The sequence below is a fragment of the Geospiza fortis genome, unplaced genomic scaffold (genome assembly GCF_000277835.1).
Source record: "Geospiza fortis unplaced genomic scaffold, GeoFor_1.0 scaffold195, whole genome shotgun sequence".
Taxonomy (NCBI): Eukaryota; Metazoa; Chordata; class Aves; order Passeriformes; family Thraupidae; genus Geospiza; species Geospiza fortis.
In genome coordinates, this window is record NW_005054324.1 from 1,090,041 (window position 1) to 1,107,620 (window position 17,580).

A 17,580-nucleotide genomic window follows, 5' to 3' on the forward strand; every position below is an offset into this window, starting at 1 on the left:
CTAACCCATCCTTTCAGCAGTGGATGCCTTACATACCTTCTGTCTTGTGACAGCAGTCCTGTTTAACATACCCTTCAGAAGGAACCTTAAGGGCACAGTTTCTTTGGCTCACGCTTTTAATTTAGCTTCTGCTTGGTTTCTTTCATGTGTTGTAAAACTCATCTTGCTGTCTTAATGAGTGGCCAAAGGAACCAGTACTACTGTGTAGCCAGATGTCTCCCTTGGTCTGAATCCTGGGCTCTGGACAGCCACAGCCTGTCAGAAACAGAAATTTCAGCATGAACTTTCTGCACTGAGCAATATATATGCAGAACATATGCAAATGTGTGGTCATGTAAATTTTGTAGTCAGTTCCCCATGCATTTTAGAGCTATTAAGTAACTGGCAAACATCTAGGCAGTGAACAGTGTCTTTTTGGCTGCCTTGTGAATACTAAGACTTTCCTGGTCTGTTACAATTTTCCTTTTGAATTTAGGGAAAACTGTACAGTTTTCTCCTTTTTCTCAGGGGAATTAGATTTGCTCTTGCATTTGAGGATCATGAATATAGTGTTTGTATAAAACTATTGCACAACAGAGCTGAAGGGTTAGAATGGGAGCTCCAGCTTGAAAAGTACTTGTGCAAAAAACAGACAACTGTTTCTCCCAAATACAATATATGCTGTGTTCTCAAACCTTGCTTTGAGGCTATAGGGAACATAAAGATTTAATGCTTTGTGTTGAATACTCTAGCAGAACTTTGTTCTAAGAGCCTGGATTCCTGCCCTGTCTGCCACCTCTGTGAACTTGGGAAAATGAATCAGTAGGTCACGGTCCTGCTTTTCAGCCATGCTGGCAGCACGGTCTCATGCTTCACTAGAGAAAATAAGAATCTGGCACTGAGTCTGTTCTATATAAACTTTCACAGTATAATACTTGCTTTATAAAAGGAACTTTGCTTGCAGTGGAGAAGGGGCAGGGAAGTTTGGGAGGAAGAGGTGCAACTTCTCTAGAGGGGAATTTGTGTGTGGTTATTTTTCGATGGCGTGAGACCTAGTTTGTTCTGTTACTGTTGGAAAACCAAACACTGAGTGTTTTAGACATTGCTAAGTCAACAATTGTATAGATCTTTGATAAGTGAATGGTGAATGAAGTATGTATAGGAGCAAAGTCAACTTTTCTGTGTTTTGCAAAGCATGATTTAGTAATGTCTGCTGGGCTGCACTTCCTGTTGAGGTCACTGTTTGTTTTGGTGTTACTGCTATGGAAACCCATTACAGTACATCTTTTTTGCTGTTTCATATGTATAGTAAGATCAAGGAAATTTTTTTTATTCAGGGGTGAGTTTTGCCTGAAAGTGGAAGAATGAAAACATTTATATAGATATGAGAGGAACTACTTCAGTTTTGTTCACAAGCTAACTGCTACCTGCATATGCTGTGAGGTTTGAGATTTTTTTTCCCCCAGCAAAGTTAAAAAATTATGTGATATGGCACAGCTGAACTAAACTTTTTGACTCTCACTATTTTTTTTTTCCATGGCAAAAGTACTTCCCAGGTGTCAGACTATAAAATATCATTAATGCCTGAATAGCAAGTCAAGAAATTCTTTGAATGCCGGACTGCATGATTTGTAAGATCAGATGAAAGCTTCTTTGATAAGGTATAATTATAAACCAAGTATTTTGCAGCAAGGAGGAAAATTAACTAACTTTGAGTTACAGTATTCTGTCAAAAAAGTAACAAAAATCTGATTCTGAAGTTGTTCCTGGAAAAAAAAGAGAGAACTGTTTCTATTTTTCTCTAAGTAATAGTAATGGTGAGTAGCAATTTTGAATGAAATTTTATTGGTAAAAGTTGCTTAAAAATACTTTTTTTACTTCAAGAAAGTATACTGAACATGTCATGCAAATTACTGTCTTCTTCCGAGCAGATGCAAAGTTTACAGTTTGAGGGTGTAGATGTAAATATCTATAATGTAGTATATTTTAAAATTGTATTTTACAATCTAAATAGATATGCATGTTTTATTTATATAAATAAATAAAATAACTTAATACTAATACTAACTAATACTTTTGTGTATTGATTGTATATATATATATATGTATGCATGCTTTTTTATAGGGATGTATATGTGTAAACCCCCCATATAAATAGTTTTTGCTGATGACAAAAGGTGGTGGGGTTCTTTTAGGTCCTGGCGGCCTTCAGGAAGAGCAGAGCTCTTAAGATAAAAGCATGTCACACCTGTTATCTAGCATCTCAAACTTGCTCAAATGAACAGGTTAAAGGAGTAAGGAGGCTTCTGTCATGACATTTCCAGAATATACCAGATCTAACTGTACTCCAGTACTGCTGTGTATGTGTTTCTGGTTTTGTTGGGGAGTTTTTTGTTGTTTTTAAAGTCTGTCTAACTCTTTATTTGTGCCTTGTTTTCAGTCTGAGGTTGTCTAGCTATAGCTTTTAAGAGCAGAAAAAAGCATGCACTTTTCTGCATGACTAAAGCTTCTAAAAATGAATGTGTATGTTTTCAGGTCTGCTTCTCAAAACCTAATGTTAGAGGACACAACTGGGTAAGAGTGCTGATGTCAGAACAAAATACACGGAGTATTGTGAAAATGCCTCTGCAGTTCTGGATGATGGATAGTGTTGTATTGGAGGTTTACAGATTGTGTTATTGCGTGTGTCAGCTGCATTCAAACTTAGCTAGTGTAATGTTGGACTTTGTGAATAAACAACACTTGTTTTCTATCCAGCTGAGCTATCTTTGATAACTATTAGCCTTCTGAAGGTACACTATGTAACAGTGTCTTAAATATTTAAATTCTGAGATGTTTGATATTTAGTAGAAGATAACACAATAAAATAAATTCCTGTGACTTTTGTACTATCAGGCTACTGCAGCTCCTTGATTTATTCCTCTGCCTGTCCAGATCATCTTCCAAATATTTTTCTTGGATGCAACCACTTTTTGGTATCCTTCTTTGTGTGCAAAATGGACTTCTGTACCCAGGGTTCTTAATTCCAGTCAACTTTCCCCAAATCAAAAGACATATTAAAAAAACCCCAAGGTCACAGTTGCCATCAATTTTAATAGATGTGTTAAAAACAAATGTAAAGTGATTTGTGGGATACTGCTCTTTGTTACAGATTTTTTTCCTTCTCATACAGTGTCAAAGTTTTTTAAGAGCATTGTCCAGATATTCATATGTCTTTTGTAGTGGTTTGTTCTCTTATCATTTTGGAATCATAAGAAGTATCATTGCTCTGTTTTTAAAGTTTAAATGCTGTAACCTATTTTAATTTTCTGTTTGTTGTGTTTCCCTGCTAGAGATGACTTCTGATAGTACAGAACATAGTGATATAGGATCAGATCTCAGCAATAGAGCATGCACAGCAGTGAGATTTCTTAGGTTTTTTTCAGGGTTTTTTTTTGTTTGTCCTTCTTGCTTTACCTTCTCTGAAAGTGCCTAAAGCACCTTAAGATGTACTAGAAATCTCTTGTTCTCTACAGGTGCTTTCCCACTCAAACACCCAAATAGATCAGTAGTTAACTAATCTTCAAACCAGAACATTCCTAGGATTTTAGGGTAAATCTAAGAATAGCTTTTGCATGGATCACTTCAATTCTATGCTTGGAGCACCTTCAAGCACAGGAGAAAGCTCTGCAAAAAGGATAGTGAAGAGGATTTAGTTCTGATCTGGGGCCCCCTGTTAATTGTTGCAATCCATTAATGACAGCATTCTCACTGTATAGCCACGTCCTTTCAAATTCTGGAGGGATCTGTAGCACTGGAAGGGGTTTTGATCTTTTGCAGAGGCCGAGTACAAATATTGTGTCTTAGTGTCTGTGGCAGGGTGAAGCTCACCTGTCTGGTGGTACAGGAGTCCTCTTGGAGTGAGGAAGGAAAAGCAGCTGGAGCCTGAGTTAATTCTGGTCTCGTGGTGGGACTGAGGAGATAAATGTTCAATAAACTTAAGAATAAATCCTTCTGATAAGCCATGTTTAAAATATTTCTTAGGAACTGCTGTTTCTCTTACACTTCTGAACAAACTCTTAGACACTTGAATATGATCATTTGAGTTTTTAAGATGATAGTAAGCTTCTGTGCATGACTCTCTCCTTACTGTAAGGCAGCCAGCTTTTGTCACTAGACTCCAGTGTGAACTGAAATGGGCAGTCTTTCACTAATTGTCACTTGGCTGTAACCACTTAAAGCTTTTTGCCCTTGGGTGCTATGTAATCTTGAAAGCAGCATGTAGTGGATGATCTCAATCATAATCATATCATTTTCTGTATTCAGGCTGTTTAAATCAATACTGGGTGTTTTGGTAGTACCAGATGGGTTTGGTTAGCTTTTGCTGTAAAATGAAAATTGATGGTGGTAGACAGACAGAAACCTCCTTCTGGCAGGATTCAGCTGGCCTATCTGTGCCATTTCTTCCATAACTCCATTTATGGGGAAAATGGGTTCCCTGCTGTTCCAGACATGTATTACCTCTGCAGTGCTCAGCCTACTCTGTATCTCTGGGTGTTTCTGCTTGCAGCTGGCCATGTTCTGCAAAAGACATGGAGATAGATATGGATAGCTCTAAAGAAGCACCACACTGAAGTTTTAGGCTTTCTGAATTTCCTAAATTACAACTGAATTGGCTCCTGAAGAACAAAATCATTTCTGAGGCTGATGCTTTCTTAGAGCTGAAGGATGTCCTGTTACAGGACTCTGGAGAAATATGTGTAATGCACTGACTTGTGGATAACAATAGCCTGCAGTGCTTTTGAGTTTGGCTGTTTTATATCTTAATTTTTGGCAAGCAGCCATATAGTTTCTCTGTCAGAACAAAGGCTGAGGCTGTGTGTGCATCTGAAATCACATCTAGTTTGGTTTTTAGTGTGCCTTTCAGTCTTAAGCTAAACCTTTTCCATAAGGTGCCCAGACATTGTGTATAGAAAGGTAATTCCCTTCTTTCTGTTTCACAGCAAACTGAAAAACCTGTTTCAAACAAGTCTCTCTCATTTGCTAATTCACTTTATTTGTCCTGAGCTGCACAAGCATTTACATAATGGTGTGCTCTTTATTTCTGAGGAGGGAATATAGAATGCTGTATTTCTAAAGAAATCTGTACTAAGACTGCTGGTTGTGAAAGTGCAAGTAGGCTGGCTGGTTGTTGTCTCTGTAGTTTGGAGAGTATGTTCTGGGTGGAGCATTTAGATAGCACATATTTCCTCTCCTCAATTTGTTTCTGAAGAGGTTTTTTTTTTTAGCTTAAAAAAAACCCTTAAATGTTAGGAGGCTTGGAAATGATAGTTAAAATGGTTTTTGCAATTTTTTTATATTTCCTACTGAATTTCAGATGCTGCTTTGGAAATTCTTGAAATGCCAAGCTTATTTCTCAGTAGTGTAAAACCATATAACTGTTGTCACTGTTACAAGTGATCCTATGTTTCTAAATCTTCTAATTGCAGTTTATGATTGCGTTTATGATTATTTTCCTTTCTTCTCTTCCACCCTTTTTGAAGGGAGGGAGAGCCTGAGCATAAAAATGCCAGTTTGTAACTGAAGTAGCAGCAAGAGAGAATGGGTTAATGTTGTCTTTTTTGGGGGGGGAGGGGGGAGTTCTGTTTATTTATTAGGGCAGTGCAACCATATTTGATGTTTAATAACTTTTTAGAGAGGATGACTTTGAAAACAGGAAAAACAGCACCAAATTAAAAACAACCTGTCTCTCCCTCCTCCCCCCTGTGCCCCCCTAAAAAAAAAAAGTTGTTTTGTGTTGCTTTAGCTTCCTTTTTCCCTTTGGAAAACATCCTGGCCAACATCTTATTCTCTTTGAGTGTGAATTGGGAAGAGTGCTTAGTTTTTTTGTGATGTGGGGGTGGGTATCTGTGTGTATATGGGATCTCTGGATTCCAGATAAGAAGTGTCCTGTAAATGCCCATCTTCATTGAAGGTGAACTTTTATTAACCAATTAGCTTATCAAAAGTGTAGCTGACGAAGAACCTAATCTTCAAAGTTATGCTTATTTTACATATCTACTGGGAGGTTTCAGGTTAGCACCTCATGTGAGCTTCATGAGCCCTTAGGTCGATGAAGATGTCACCATGATCACAGCCAGCTTGTATTTCATCTTCCAGATACCGAAGAAATAATGTCATGTCCTTCTGTCTATCCCTGCAGTAGCTTAATAGCTGCCAACATACTTCCTTCTTCTAAATAGCTCACAATCTTCAGTGTATTTTCCTCAGGGATGCCTGATGATTGTTGAGGCAGTGATCCTTTTAATTACAAAGGAACTGAAAACATAGTATTCCCTGCATTTTACCATGTGTTCTGTATTAAACAAGTGGTTTGTGAATAATCTGTTCTTTATTTTGGACAGAGACCAAGTTGAAAAGTTGACCTGGTTTATATCCTTGTACATACAACAATAGTAGTATGATTTCTCTCAGTAAATGGCAAAATTAATAATAAAACTCTATCACCACGTGTAATTAACTTTGGCATTGTGTTGTTGCCAGAACTAAAGTTAGTACCAGAACTTGTCATTTCTAGCTCAGTTTCCATTCATGGTAAAAGCTAAACTGCAGGTGAACTGTTTCTACCTACAGCTAGTTGGGAGCACTCCTCCTACTGCATGGGATGTGGGGATGGGTTCCTCTCTGCATGTTGGACATGAGCCTGCTTATCCAGCTGGGGCCACATTTCAATGGTCCTTCATCTGTCTGATTTGAGAGCTGTGTTCCTCACTTAATTTTACTGTGTTATATGAATGCATAAGTTATCATGCTTCATATTGTTAATCACCTCAAACTTACAAGTGGCTGTTACTTGGTTAAATTTGCTTATATGTTGATATATTGTGTGAATATTTTTCCTCTGCACTGTTGTCTATATCCTCTGATATTTCGTCTGCATTGTAAATTGGTTATCCATCCTTTTGAAATGCTTTACATATTGCTTCTGGTCATTGATTTTGCTAACTGTGCTGTTTCTCTTTCCTCTCAGAAAGTCAGCTGGTATGAGTCCAGCTGAAATGTAATTGTGAAAGGGATATGCTACTCTCAGTCGCTATCAGAGTAGCCTCAAATATACTTGGAAATATTAGACAAACCACTTAGTTGTTTCCTTTATTCGAGATTAGTGCAAATAAATCTGGGGTCTGTTTATTTCTTGGTCTCCTGTATTTTGCCAAGTCATATACTGTAAATCACTTTCTCCAGATAGCTGGATTAAATGTCCTTCGACTTGAGGTCTTCTGGCCTCACTTACTCTGATTTCACAGCCTTAGACCTAAGGAAATGCTGCCAAGAATCTGCTTCTTCTCTTGTGTGAAGTTGGTAGAGCAAGCTGGGCTGGGGAGAAAAGTCACCAGAAAAGTACTAAGGCTACCTCTGGCTGCTGAGCTCAGTCCTGTGCAGAGGCTTGTGTGACCACTGCTATTTACATAGATACACTAGGAATGTTGTCCACAAATGCTGTCCTTATGTCAGCTTAGTCAAATGTTTAATCTTTTGCTTTAGCTGATGATTGCCGATTATAAAGGCATCAGTAAAATCATTCATGCACCATAATACTTGAAACTGACTGTAGTCATCTTCCTCTGTACACAGATGGGCTTGGGCCATGAGGAAGGGTTTGGTGCCCCCTGCTTAAAATGCAAGGAAAAGTGTGAAGGATTTGAGCTTCATTACTGGAGGTAAGTGACACCAAATATATCCTGAGCTGTGACTCAGCACTGCAGACCTTGACATATATATGCAAATGTCTAAGTAACCATTTTTGTTCTCTCTGTGTCTCAATTAAACTGTTAAGAGGTTTTTAAAAAGCTGACAGGGTTCAGGGCCAGAAATTCTCCAATGCATTACAACAGAGTATCTAATTACTTGTGAACATGCATTTTATCTGCCCTGAAGTGAATGGTGGTACTTCTACAGCAGCATTTGCTTTAGCTGACTAAACAATTGAAGTAGATTTGAAAAAATATGTCTAGCCTTACTATAAGAGACATGACAGGGAAGAAGTGTGTTTTATTTCTGTAATAAAATGTTTTTTCATCTCCTGACCAAACACATAAGCTTTGATCTGACATGCTATGTAAAATTAATTAGAAAATATTTGAAACTTTGTACACACCCACCACTTATTTAGATGGGGAGGAGGTGTCACTTGTGTGTGTCACATAAATTCAAATAAGTTAGATAATACTGAGCCTTGGATGGTATACTGTTCCTAAATCAGTGAGTTGATGATAGCAGTAAATAGCCTGTCATTACTTTTGCAGAAACCTTCTATTTCATTAAGACCTTTCTTGCTTTACTGAAAGAAGATGTATATATGTATATTAATGCATTTATATATCACTGGCCCAGTTCACTCATAATACTGGGTGTGCTCTAAGATGTAGCTTAGTAATTCTGATTTTTTTAGGAGAAAGGTCCCTCTCAAAGGGAAAAGCCTGAAAAAAACAGAAAAATAGCTGTTAATAGCACTAGCACATGCTATCAATGAAAATTAATGCATTTAACCAATGCTAACTAGCTAGAGTGAAAGTTGCATTTGCAGTAGAATTTAGTTTTGTCTTATAAGGTAGCCTTTGTACACCAGCTGTAGTGACATCAGATGCTGATAAAGCCTAGGCGATTTTACATCTTCACCCAAATATTTGACTGCAGATGAGACTGTTTAGAAAATAATCAGGCAAATGAAAACAAAACACACCAAAAATGTGCTATAAGTTGATACATAATCAAGAAGCTATATTCTTATCTGTAATATGTAGCTATAGAAACAACTTACAAATAATGACACAGATCAATAAGTGTTTATGCACTAGTAGGTAAACGTGATCATCTAAAGATAAAAGAATTTATGGAAGGACTTTTTCAATACCCACTGCATCACTGAGGGGTCGTGTGTACAAGTAATTGTAAAATAAACCAGAATTACTGTAAGTCATGCAATAAAAGACAATTTTTAGAAGTGCAGCAATTAATAGTGTTTATCCATTGTTAGATGAAAAATTGTATTACTTTCTACTGAAAGCTCTTTTGTTTATAGTCACTGTGGCAGATGAGGAAATTACAAGTGGGGAAGGAAAAACTCCAGTTAACTTTCTCTACTTTTTTTTTACTTAGTTGCCAATATTGCACTTTGTAATTGCTAGGTTATTCTATAACATGAAATAATCTGGAATAAAAAGAAATAAAATGGCTAAAGTGGTTTATTTACATCATAGTATGATTCCAAAGTTAAAAGGTGTCTGCTTCTGTGTGGGTATTTGGTGTTTTTTGCCTGTGTTTATCCATATTGCACTGTCTTCCTGTCATTAGGGCTCATTGTGCCAGGTCCTGAAAACATAGCTCATCAGAACATATCCATATAGGATAGACCAGATAAATAAGGTGGCTGGAAGTAGTCTGAGAAGCTTCATCTAAGTGTCAGACAAATGTGGCACATACCTCTGAAACAGTCGAAAAGTTAGCCGTTGAGAGAATTCAAGAATGGGTTGGAAAATAGCTGTTTCTCCAGCAGACAATACTGCTACTGGGGACAGTAAGAGTGTGAATCTGAAGTCTTAATTCAGTTCTTTGTAAATAGTTTTCAAAGGGAAAAATATATTAATATGCTTTGCATGATGCATATATTTTCGTAGGCCACCACTTAAATGGAACACATTGCATCCCAAATATCTGTTTACTTACTTGTTAGCCATTAGATCTGAAACTCTGTTTTAAGTAGGAACAAACTGTAGGACAAGTGCACGGAATATTTTCTTTATAACGTGAATAATCAAAATCAGTTCAATTGCTACTAGTTCACTCAGTTAATTGGTACTTGTCTGTAAAAGATAAATGTTGAAGTAAAAACTGCAATTAGAGAACAGTTACACATTGAGAGCATAACTGGGGGTAAGGAATTGACCCTGGTCAGCAGCCAAACATCCATACAGCTGCTCACTCCCTGTCCCAGACATCAGGGTGGGAGACAAAAAAGGAGAAACAAAAGTGAGGAGACTCATGGGTTGAAATAGTCAGTTTCATAGGTGAAGTGGTGGGTGAGCAAGTGCTGCAAAGGGAATCACTGGCCATCTCCTACCAGTACACTGATGCCCGCCAGTCTCCAAGCTGTAACTGCTTAGGAAGTCAGAAACCCTGACTTCATCCCCTATTTCTGATTTATCGCTTACTGTGATGTTGTATAGCATTTAAACCCCACTGACCAGCTTGAGTCAGATGTGCCCCTCCCAGCTTCTCCACTGGCTGAGGTGGGGTGGGGGCAGAGTTCAAAAAAGGCGAAGCCTGGACTTTGTGCCAGAAGTGCCCAGTACTAGCAAGTCCTGTCAAGGCTGTTTTAGCTAGAGCCCCAAAGCACAGCTCTGTAAAGGCATTATGAAGACAGTGACCTCCATAGGAGCCAGATGCAGGCCGGCAAGCGGGGCGGTAGCTGCGGCGTGTGCCGGGCGTGGTTCTGCTGCGGGCTGTGCAAGGCTGACACTGCCCTCTCCTGGGGATGGCCGAGGAGCTTCAGCACATCGCACAGCTCTTGGTCTGGTAGATGAAAGTGCTGTTCCTCAAAGAGCCAACATGTAATTTCTTTTTGTACTTCCCTACAAAAGACCCTCAATTTTTCCTCTGGGGAGCCAGATTGTAAAGTGCACAAAAAACCCAAGTGTACCTATTGAGTGGCAGGGCTTTACAAGGAGTTTCTACATCCTTCTTCTCTATACTGGGAGTATTTGGAATGTATCTCTCCTGGGGTGGAACATACTGTTTTAAGACATTTGTGCTGTAAATCTTGACACACTGTATGGGCAGGTTTTTAGGTGCAAAACTATAAATTGAGGCTAGTATTGAAATGGTGGTAAACCAACCCTTCAGTAAAATTTATTCCTAAATTTTGAAGTTCTGATAGTCTCAGTGTTGTGAGCTGAATACAAAATGAATAAAATGAGAGATGTGGTCTACAATGGTAGTTGAATGGTTAACAATTGGCTGATTTTATCTTAGTGAGTTAATAGCTTTTGCTTTTAAAATTGTCATCAGAATCATGTTTCTGTCCAAGTGTAACAGTAGCAGAAGGTGGAGAAGGTCTTTTTAATTTAGGTGTTAGATTTATTCAGGCTGCAAAACAACCCCCACACATGTCCAGTGGGTCAGGCTGGATGTAAGGGATTGCTACTCAGTTAGTTACATATTACTCTTTGGGAATGTATTTCCCTCTAGAGGGAGCTATGGGACTGGAGTGAGAAGTTGCTAAAAACAGGAAAGAAGGTTCTGATTTTTCTTGGTCGCATATATACCAGAAAGTTGTAACTGTCACCTATCTGACTTCCCAAGATGTTAAAATGAACCTCTGAAAACAAGACTCTTAAACTTGGGAATGAACTTTTTCATCCTGTGGCTTCTCTGCACAGATACAGTACATGGAAGGCAGGGAGAGCCCTAAGTTGGCCCTAAGATTTTCTGATACTACAGCTGGCAGGGAAGCATTGAGACACAGTTCAAAGCAGTGGCAATTACTTATAGCTGCATTAATAGCAAGAAAACATAACAGAAGGAATCATAAAATCGTAGACTTGGATGACGAAGCAAAGTGCTTTCTCAGTAATTTCGTTGATGACGCAAAGCTGGGAGGAGTGGCTGATACACCAGAGTCCTGTGCAGCCCTTCTGGAGGATTTTGACAAGTTGGAGAGATGGATGGAGGAGAACCATCTAAAATGCAACAAAGGCAAATACAGGGTCCTGCACCTGGGGAAGAATAATGCCATGCACCAGCACAGGCTGAAGGCTGACCTGCTAGAAAGCAGCTCTGTGGAGAAGGACCTGGGTATCCTGTGGAATGCAAGCTCTCCCTGAGCAGTATGCCCTAGGGGCCAAGAAGGCCAATGGTGTCCTGGGGTGCATTCTGCATGTGGAGTGCTGTATCCTGTTCTGTGCTCCTCAGTACAAGAGAGATCTGGAGCTCCTGGAATGGGTTCAGTGGAGGGCAGCAAAGATGCTAAGGAGCTGGAGCATCTTGGAGCATCTCTCTCAAGAGGAAAGGCTGAGAGAGCTGGGCCTGTTCAGCCTTGAGAAGTGAGGGGACCTCATCAACGTCTATCAGTATCTCAAGGGAGGGTGTCAGAAGGATCAAGCTATGCTTGGCTTGGTGGTACCAAGCAATAAGACAAAGGGCAATGGGCAGAAACTGCTGCACTGGAAGTTCCACCTGAATATGAGGAAGAACTTCTTTACTGTGCAGGTGTCAGCACTGGAACAGGTTGCCCAGAGAGGCTGTGGAGTCTCCCTCACTGGAGATATTCAGACCATCTGGATTTCTGATTCTGTAATAGGAGGAGGTTAGTTGTTGTGCATGGAGGGCACAAGCCTCGGGACTTGCCAGGTCTTTGAGGATTTCTCTATGCTTGCAGCTACTGCCTCCTGTCACTAGGAGCCAGCATAGGAAGGATGATGAGCCATCTTATTTTTCCTCTCCATACACCAAAATATAGGCAATCAGGAGGAGGGTTTACATTTGATTTTGGAGAAGGAACTAAAAGTCTTCAATCCTTTGTGTCAGTAGACATTCAGGACACAGGAATTCATCACTAGAGAGAATGGAATCTCCATAGCTTTCTTCCTTGTTTTTTGTAACTACTGAAGACTTGCTAGCAAGGCATTATCTAATAGACCTGTCTTTACAATGATATGCAACTTTTTATTCCATAGATTTTGACGTTTCCTCCCTACCTGCCATGTTTTCAGTGGGAAAAGCTTTTCAAATTGCTGAGATTGGGGGAGGGGACAACCTTGCTCTGCTTTGCTGAGGTCCTGAGAGCTGTGAAGACATAAGCAGGAGTCTCTAACACCTCCTTACTATATACTGGATTCTGTATACTAGATACTCCAAAATATACAGTCAGAAAAACTTACCAGCCAGTCTATTCTAAAGAGAATTCATTGGCCATATACCTTCTTCGGAGGGGACAGTGAGTGATTAATGAGCAGGATTGTGCTGTGGCAACTAGTGAAAGAAGTTAGGACTAAATTGTGAATAGTACTATTCAGGAACAGTTATGTATGTAAATACCAACTGGATATCTTTGAGTGCTGGAAATTATTCAAGAAGAAAGATTATAAATCAGGACAGGATACTTTTTTGGGCTGTTAGCAGCTGTATGGACATCTTCATGTGGCTGAGATTCAGGGGAAGCGTTGGGGAGCATGGGAGATGGCAGCAGCCATGGGGATTTTCCTTTGATTTACTGAGATATGCTGACATCAGTTGTGACTCAGCATTCTCCACATTCTTTCTGTATTGTTTTGTCCTGTATTCAGAGGCATAATGGTACACAAGTTCTAACACCAAGGCCACTATTACACTTGTAACATAGCCCCTGTAACAGCTTCTTGCAAACTGTTAGCAAAGAATTATTCGCTTAATTTTGAATGAGCAAGAACATAAAACTAAAATGTACACAGTCAAATTCTTAATTTCAGTGGATTCCTGGTGGGGAAGATTAGCAAGTACCTCATTATTTTCAATGCAGGTATAAAGCACAGTAGTTCTATGCCAGTTTTCACAGTGAGTCCCAGGAAAGACCTAAAGACAAATTGTGTGCTTTCACTTCCTCACCACTACTTCTTTATGAGGAAAGCAAAAAAAAAAATCTCTCACAGATACTGCAGTCAGTGAAATGTTAAGCCTTCAAGGTGGGACCAAGAAATAATAACAGCAGCTGAGTCAGGGTGATCATCTAATGGAAAGTAGAAACAGGATCTCTAAGCTTTTCTGAATTCTGAAGGGATGCTGTTAGGAGAAAAATAGGCAATTTCGTGACGTAACATGAGCAAAAATAAGGTGCTCTTGTGGCTTTTCCAGCGCTCATGGAAGTCTTAGGATGAATTCCACCACAGCTTGTGGAGGGTGGTCTGGTCTCTCACTGCTGTCAGTGCTGCTTTACTGTGGTTGGATGCTGTAGTGGGGTAGAGTGCCCAGCCTGTGTCACACAGGCAATACAGCAATATGAGCTGTTCTTACTGAGGTCTGTCTTGCAAGCAGAGCAGTTCTAGACAGCATGATTGTACTTCAATTGTGTAAGTCTTTGCAAGGAGCCCAAGAATGTCTGGTCTTCACCAGTGTTATTAAATCACATCCTATCAAGACACAAGTCTAAAACGGGGGGTTACTGTTGCTAAAGATTTAAGTTGTAAGAGTAAATAAAGTGTTTAGTGTCATTGTTTGGATGGACAAACTGCTTCAATTCCAGTGGTATGTGTGCTTTGAGGCATAAAGCTGCATGGTGATCATGATGTAAATCACTAAATCTGCAAAAAGCAAGGTCTGATTCAGTCACCTGGTATCAGATCTCAAAAAAGATATGACTGAGAATTGGTATTAAGGTATAATCACATGCATGCCATAAAAGATGAACAAAGTGAATATGAATTGCTCTATTAGTATATTAAATAGTCTCCAAATATTAGCTATGTAAAGGACTTGTGTAGACAGATGTTGAAGATCTTGCAAAATTTAATGTTTCAAGTGCTTGAGATGCATAGTAAAGTTTTTAAGCTTAGTGGGAAATGCTAGTTCATGCTTGAATGTTTTGGTAAACTGGGAGATTGCAAAGTGAATAGTGTATAGTAGCTATTCAGGTAAGTATCAGATTTGAAATTCTGCACATCTTTCCTGTTGTGGAAATGAGTTGGAAACTGTCAGACAGTCTACATCTCAATTAGTGATCTCTTTAGGTATTTGTGTTGCAAAGTGAAGTCCCTTCTGCTTAACATTCTTATTTTGAATGAGTGGCTCATTTTTAGAGTTCAGGTATTTTTATTTGAAGTGGGCTTTAAAACTTAAATTACCACAATGTATGTTTTCTGTGTATCCAGATGACCAGTGCAGCATCCACCACACACTGAAATGTTATTACCCCACATCCTAAATTGGTGTCCATATAGAGAGCATATGTTTGGGGCTGGCTGTGTGTCACTTCAGGTTGCCAATTAAAGGTCCTTCTTCCTTTCCCATTACATCAGAGGCTTGCTGTAGTCATGGCATGTTCTTGTTGTGTTCCTGTGACATATCTTGTGGTACTTAACTTGCCTTCAAGACTGTATAAAGCAAGATGCAGAACAATGTTAGAGTTTGATGAGTTTTGGCAGGCAGGGTTCAGAAGCATTTTATAGCTAAAGTTTATTCTATTTGTTTTATGAAGGATAAATAATGGGATAAAGCACTGCTCATTCCTCTTCAAACTCCAGAGATCCAGAAGGTTGATATGTTTTCTTACACTGTAATAAGAACCTTTAGTTAACATCTAATTTTCACTGATTTCTGGCTGACTGCTTTGAACTGACGTTCTGGAGACACTGTTAATAAATAATGAACTGGCTTGTCTAATCCTAGGTTCTGTTCATTATATGTGAATTGTTTAATTATGCTTAAGGTAACAAATTACTTTCTAATATTCGTTAGCCAAAGCAGTTGAAATATGTTGTATATGAAAGAATGTAATTTATATCCAAGGAAGTAGATCTACTTCTACCTTTTAAGGCTGTTTTCTGTGAAAAGTCTCTCTACAGCTTGTGCCAGAGTACCTCTGACTTGGTTCAAAGCTGTTTTGAAAGGCTTTATCCATATAAGCCTTTAGCTTTTCTTTCATCTTCTCTTTAAATTCTGTGCTTTGAACAGAACTTGGTGCAATTATACTTTTCATATGTCTGTATGCATTTTCTTCCTTTCTTGGAAATACTTGTTTCCAGGCAATAGCAACCCGGTGATAACCAAATATCATGCATACAGTGAAATACATATGAAGAAAATAGTATATTGCATGTAACTTTGAATGTATGAAGAGCAGCTGAAAAACTAAAATCTCAAGCAAATGATAGCTGAGGGAATCATGTTGATGCATTGAGTTATCTTATAATAAATCTGGTAGGTGACTGATAATGGATATGTATGTGTTTAATCAGTATTGAGATGCAACTGAAGAGATGACATAGCTTCATATTAAAAATGCATTAGTGTAGTTGACTGATATCTATCTGATAACAGTATCTGTAAATAAACAATGTAAATAATACAACAGGACACATAAAGGAGGTGTTTGACATATTACAGAAAAAGTGTATATTTCCTAAAAGCACTGAGAACAAAGGTTTGGGTTCCTGGTGATGTTACTACACACCTAGATGGTGTGAGATTGTAATTTTGTTGCTGTTTCCATGAATTTCAGGAAAATATGCCGCAACTGCAAATGTGGCCAGGAGGAGCATGATATCCCTTCAAGCAGTGAGGAAGATCGGAAAGTAGGGAAACTCTTAGAGGATACAAAATACACAACCCTCATTGCAAAGCTGAAGAATGATAACATTCCCTTGTATAAACGCAATGTGATGATACTGACCAGCCCAGTGCCTGCCAAGAAGAACATAACCATCGATACTGTGACTTATGAATGGGCTCCTCCTGTTCAGAATCAGACACTTGTAAGTCCAACTCACATTTTTTCATGTTCAAGTCAAGAGTTGGTGGGAGATAAGCTAGTAGAGCTTACTGGAAGGATAACTTTGCCTCTTGTAGTCTTCCTTTCTTCCTCCTCAAAAGTGAAAATATGATGCCTGTTTAATGAGTCTTGCATCTGTCATCTTGCTTTATGGAAGTTTGTCTGTAGAAATTCTTCAAAACCTGGGGAGGTGAAGTTGTTTTTAATACACAGGATTAACAGTTATCTACTACGTCCCTGGAGTCCAGTTTCTGTAACCCGCTCTCTTTCTGCTTTTTTTTCTTTTTTTTTTTTTCGTTTTTTAATAAAGTTGAAACATTTGCATGGAGTGTAGGCTTAAAGGAAAAAAAAAACAATACCCAACACCACATCAATTTATATAATTGTTTAAAGTTAAGGGGAACACTTAGTCTTGCTTATGGCTTTTACTGTATATGGCAAGAGCAAGGTCAGTGTTGACATCTAAAAGAGCAGCTCTCTTCCAGTATATTTTCAGCTGAAGTAGATGAGATGGTAGATAGCCTTCTGAGGATCTTGCTTCACTTTTCAAACTTTGATTACTAATTTATTGTACCAAAATGTTGTGCAAGCCATGCCAGAATGACATTATCTCAAATTATTCCTTTTCAGTGAATTAATCAAGCCTTGTGCATCTAAGACTTATTTAACATTCAGTTACCAATTTGATTTTTAGCCTTGTCATTGCTTTATTTAAACTAGAGATTTTTTTTCCCTTAATTTAACTGGAGTTATTTCTTCAATGGGCTGTATGCCCCAAGCAGATTATTTCAGTTTTTACTTTTCTAAGACTATACTCATGATCAGTATTCATAGGTAGAGACAAGGTGCTGTGTAAATGTTATTTATTCAGAGAAGTAATAACTCTTTTCTGTATGTTGTAAAAGGCTTAAAAAGGAGTCTTTCTCTTACTCTGGGAAGAAGCCAGTTAATGCATCTGCTGTATTTTATCTCCATTACTTTTTCAGGACCTTAATGTTTATGGAAAAAAAACTTTTTTTGACAAATTTGACTGTCGCTAAAAACAGTAGAGGTTAGTTTAGTTGTGTTTGCTTATGAGAATGGGTGTGTAGCTGAAGTGCTTT

At 38.6% G+C, this 17,580-nt stretch overlaps 1 protein-coding gene across 1 annotated transcript in view; it reads left to right on the forward strand.

Moving 5' to 3' along the window:
* Positions 1-7,593: 7,593 nt before the first annotated feature.
* Positions 7,594-17,580, forward strand: part of TES (testin LIM domain protein) — a 17,046-nt gene continuing 7,059 nt past the window's right edge. Inside the window, exons 1-2 of the mRNA XM_031056905.1 lie at positions 7,594-7,679; positions 16,208-16,502. Of these exons, the coding sequence (XP_030912765.1) occupies positions 7,594-7,679; positions 16,208-16,502 (381 nt within the window). The remainder of the gene's footprint in view (positions 7,680-16,207; positions 16,503-17,580) is intronic.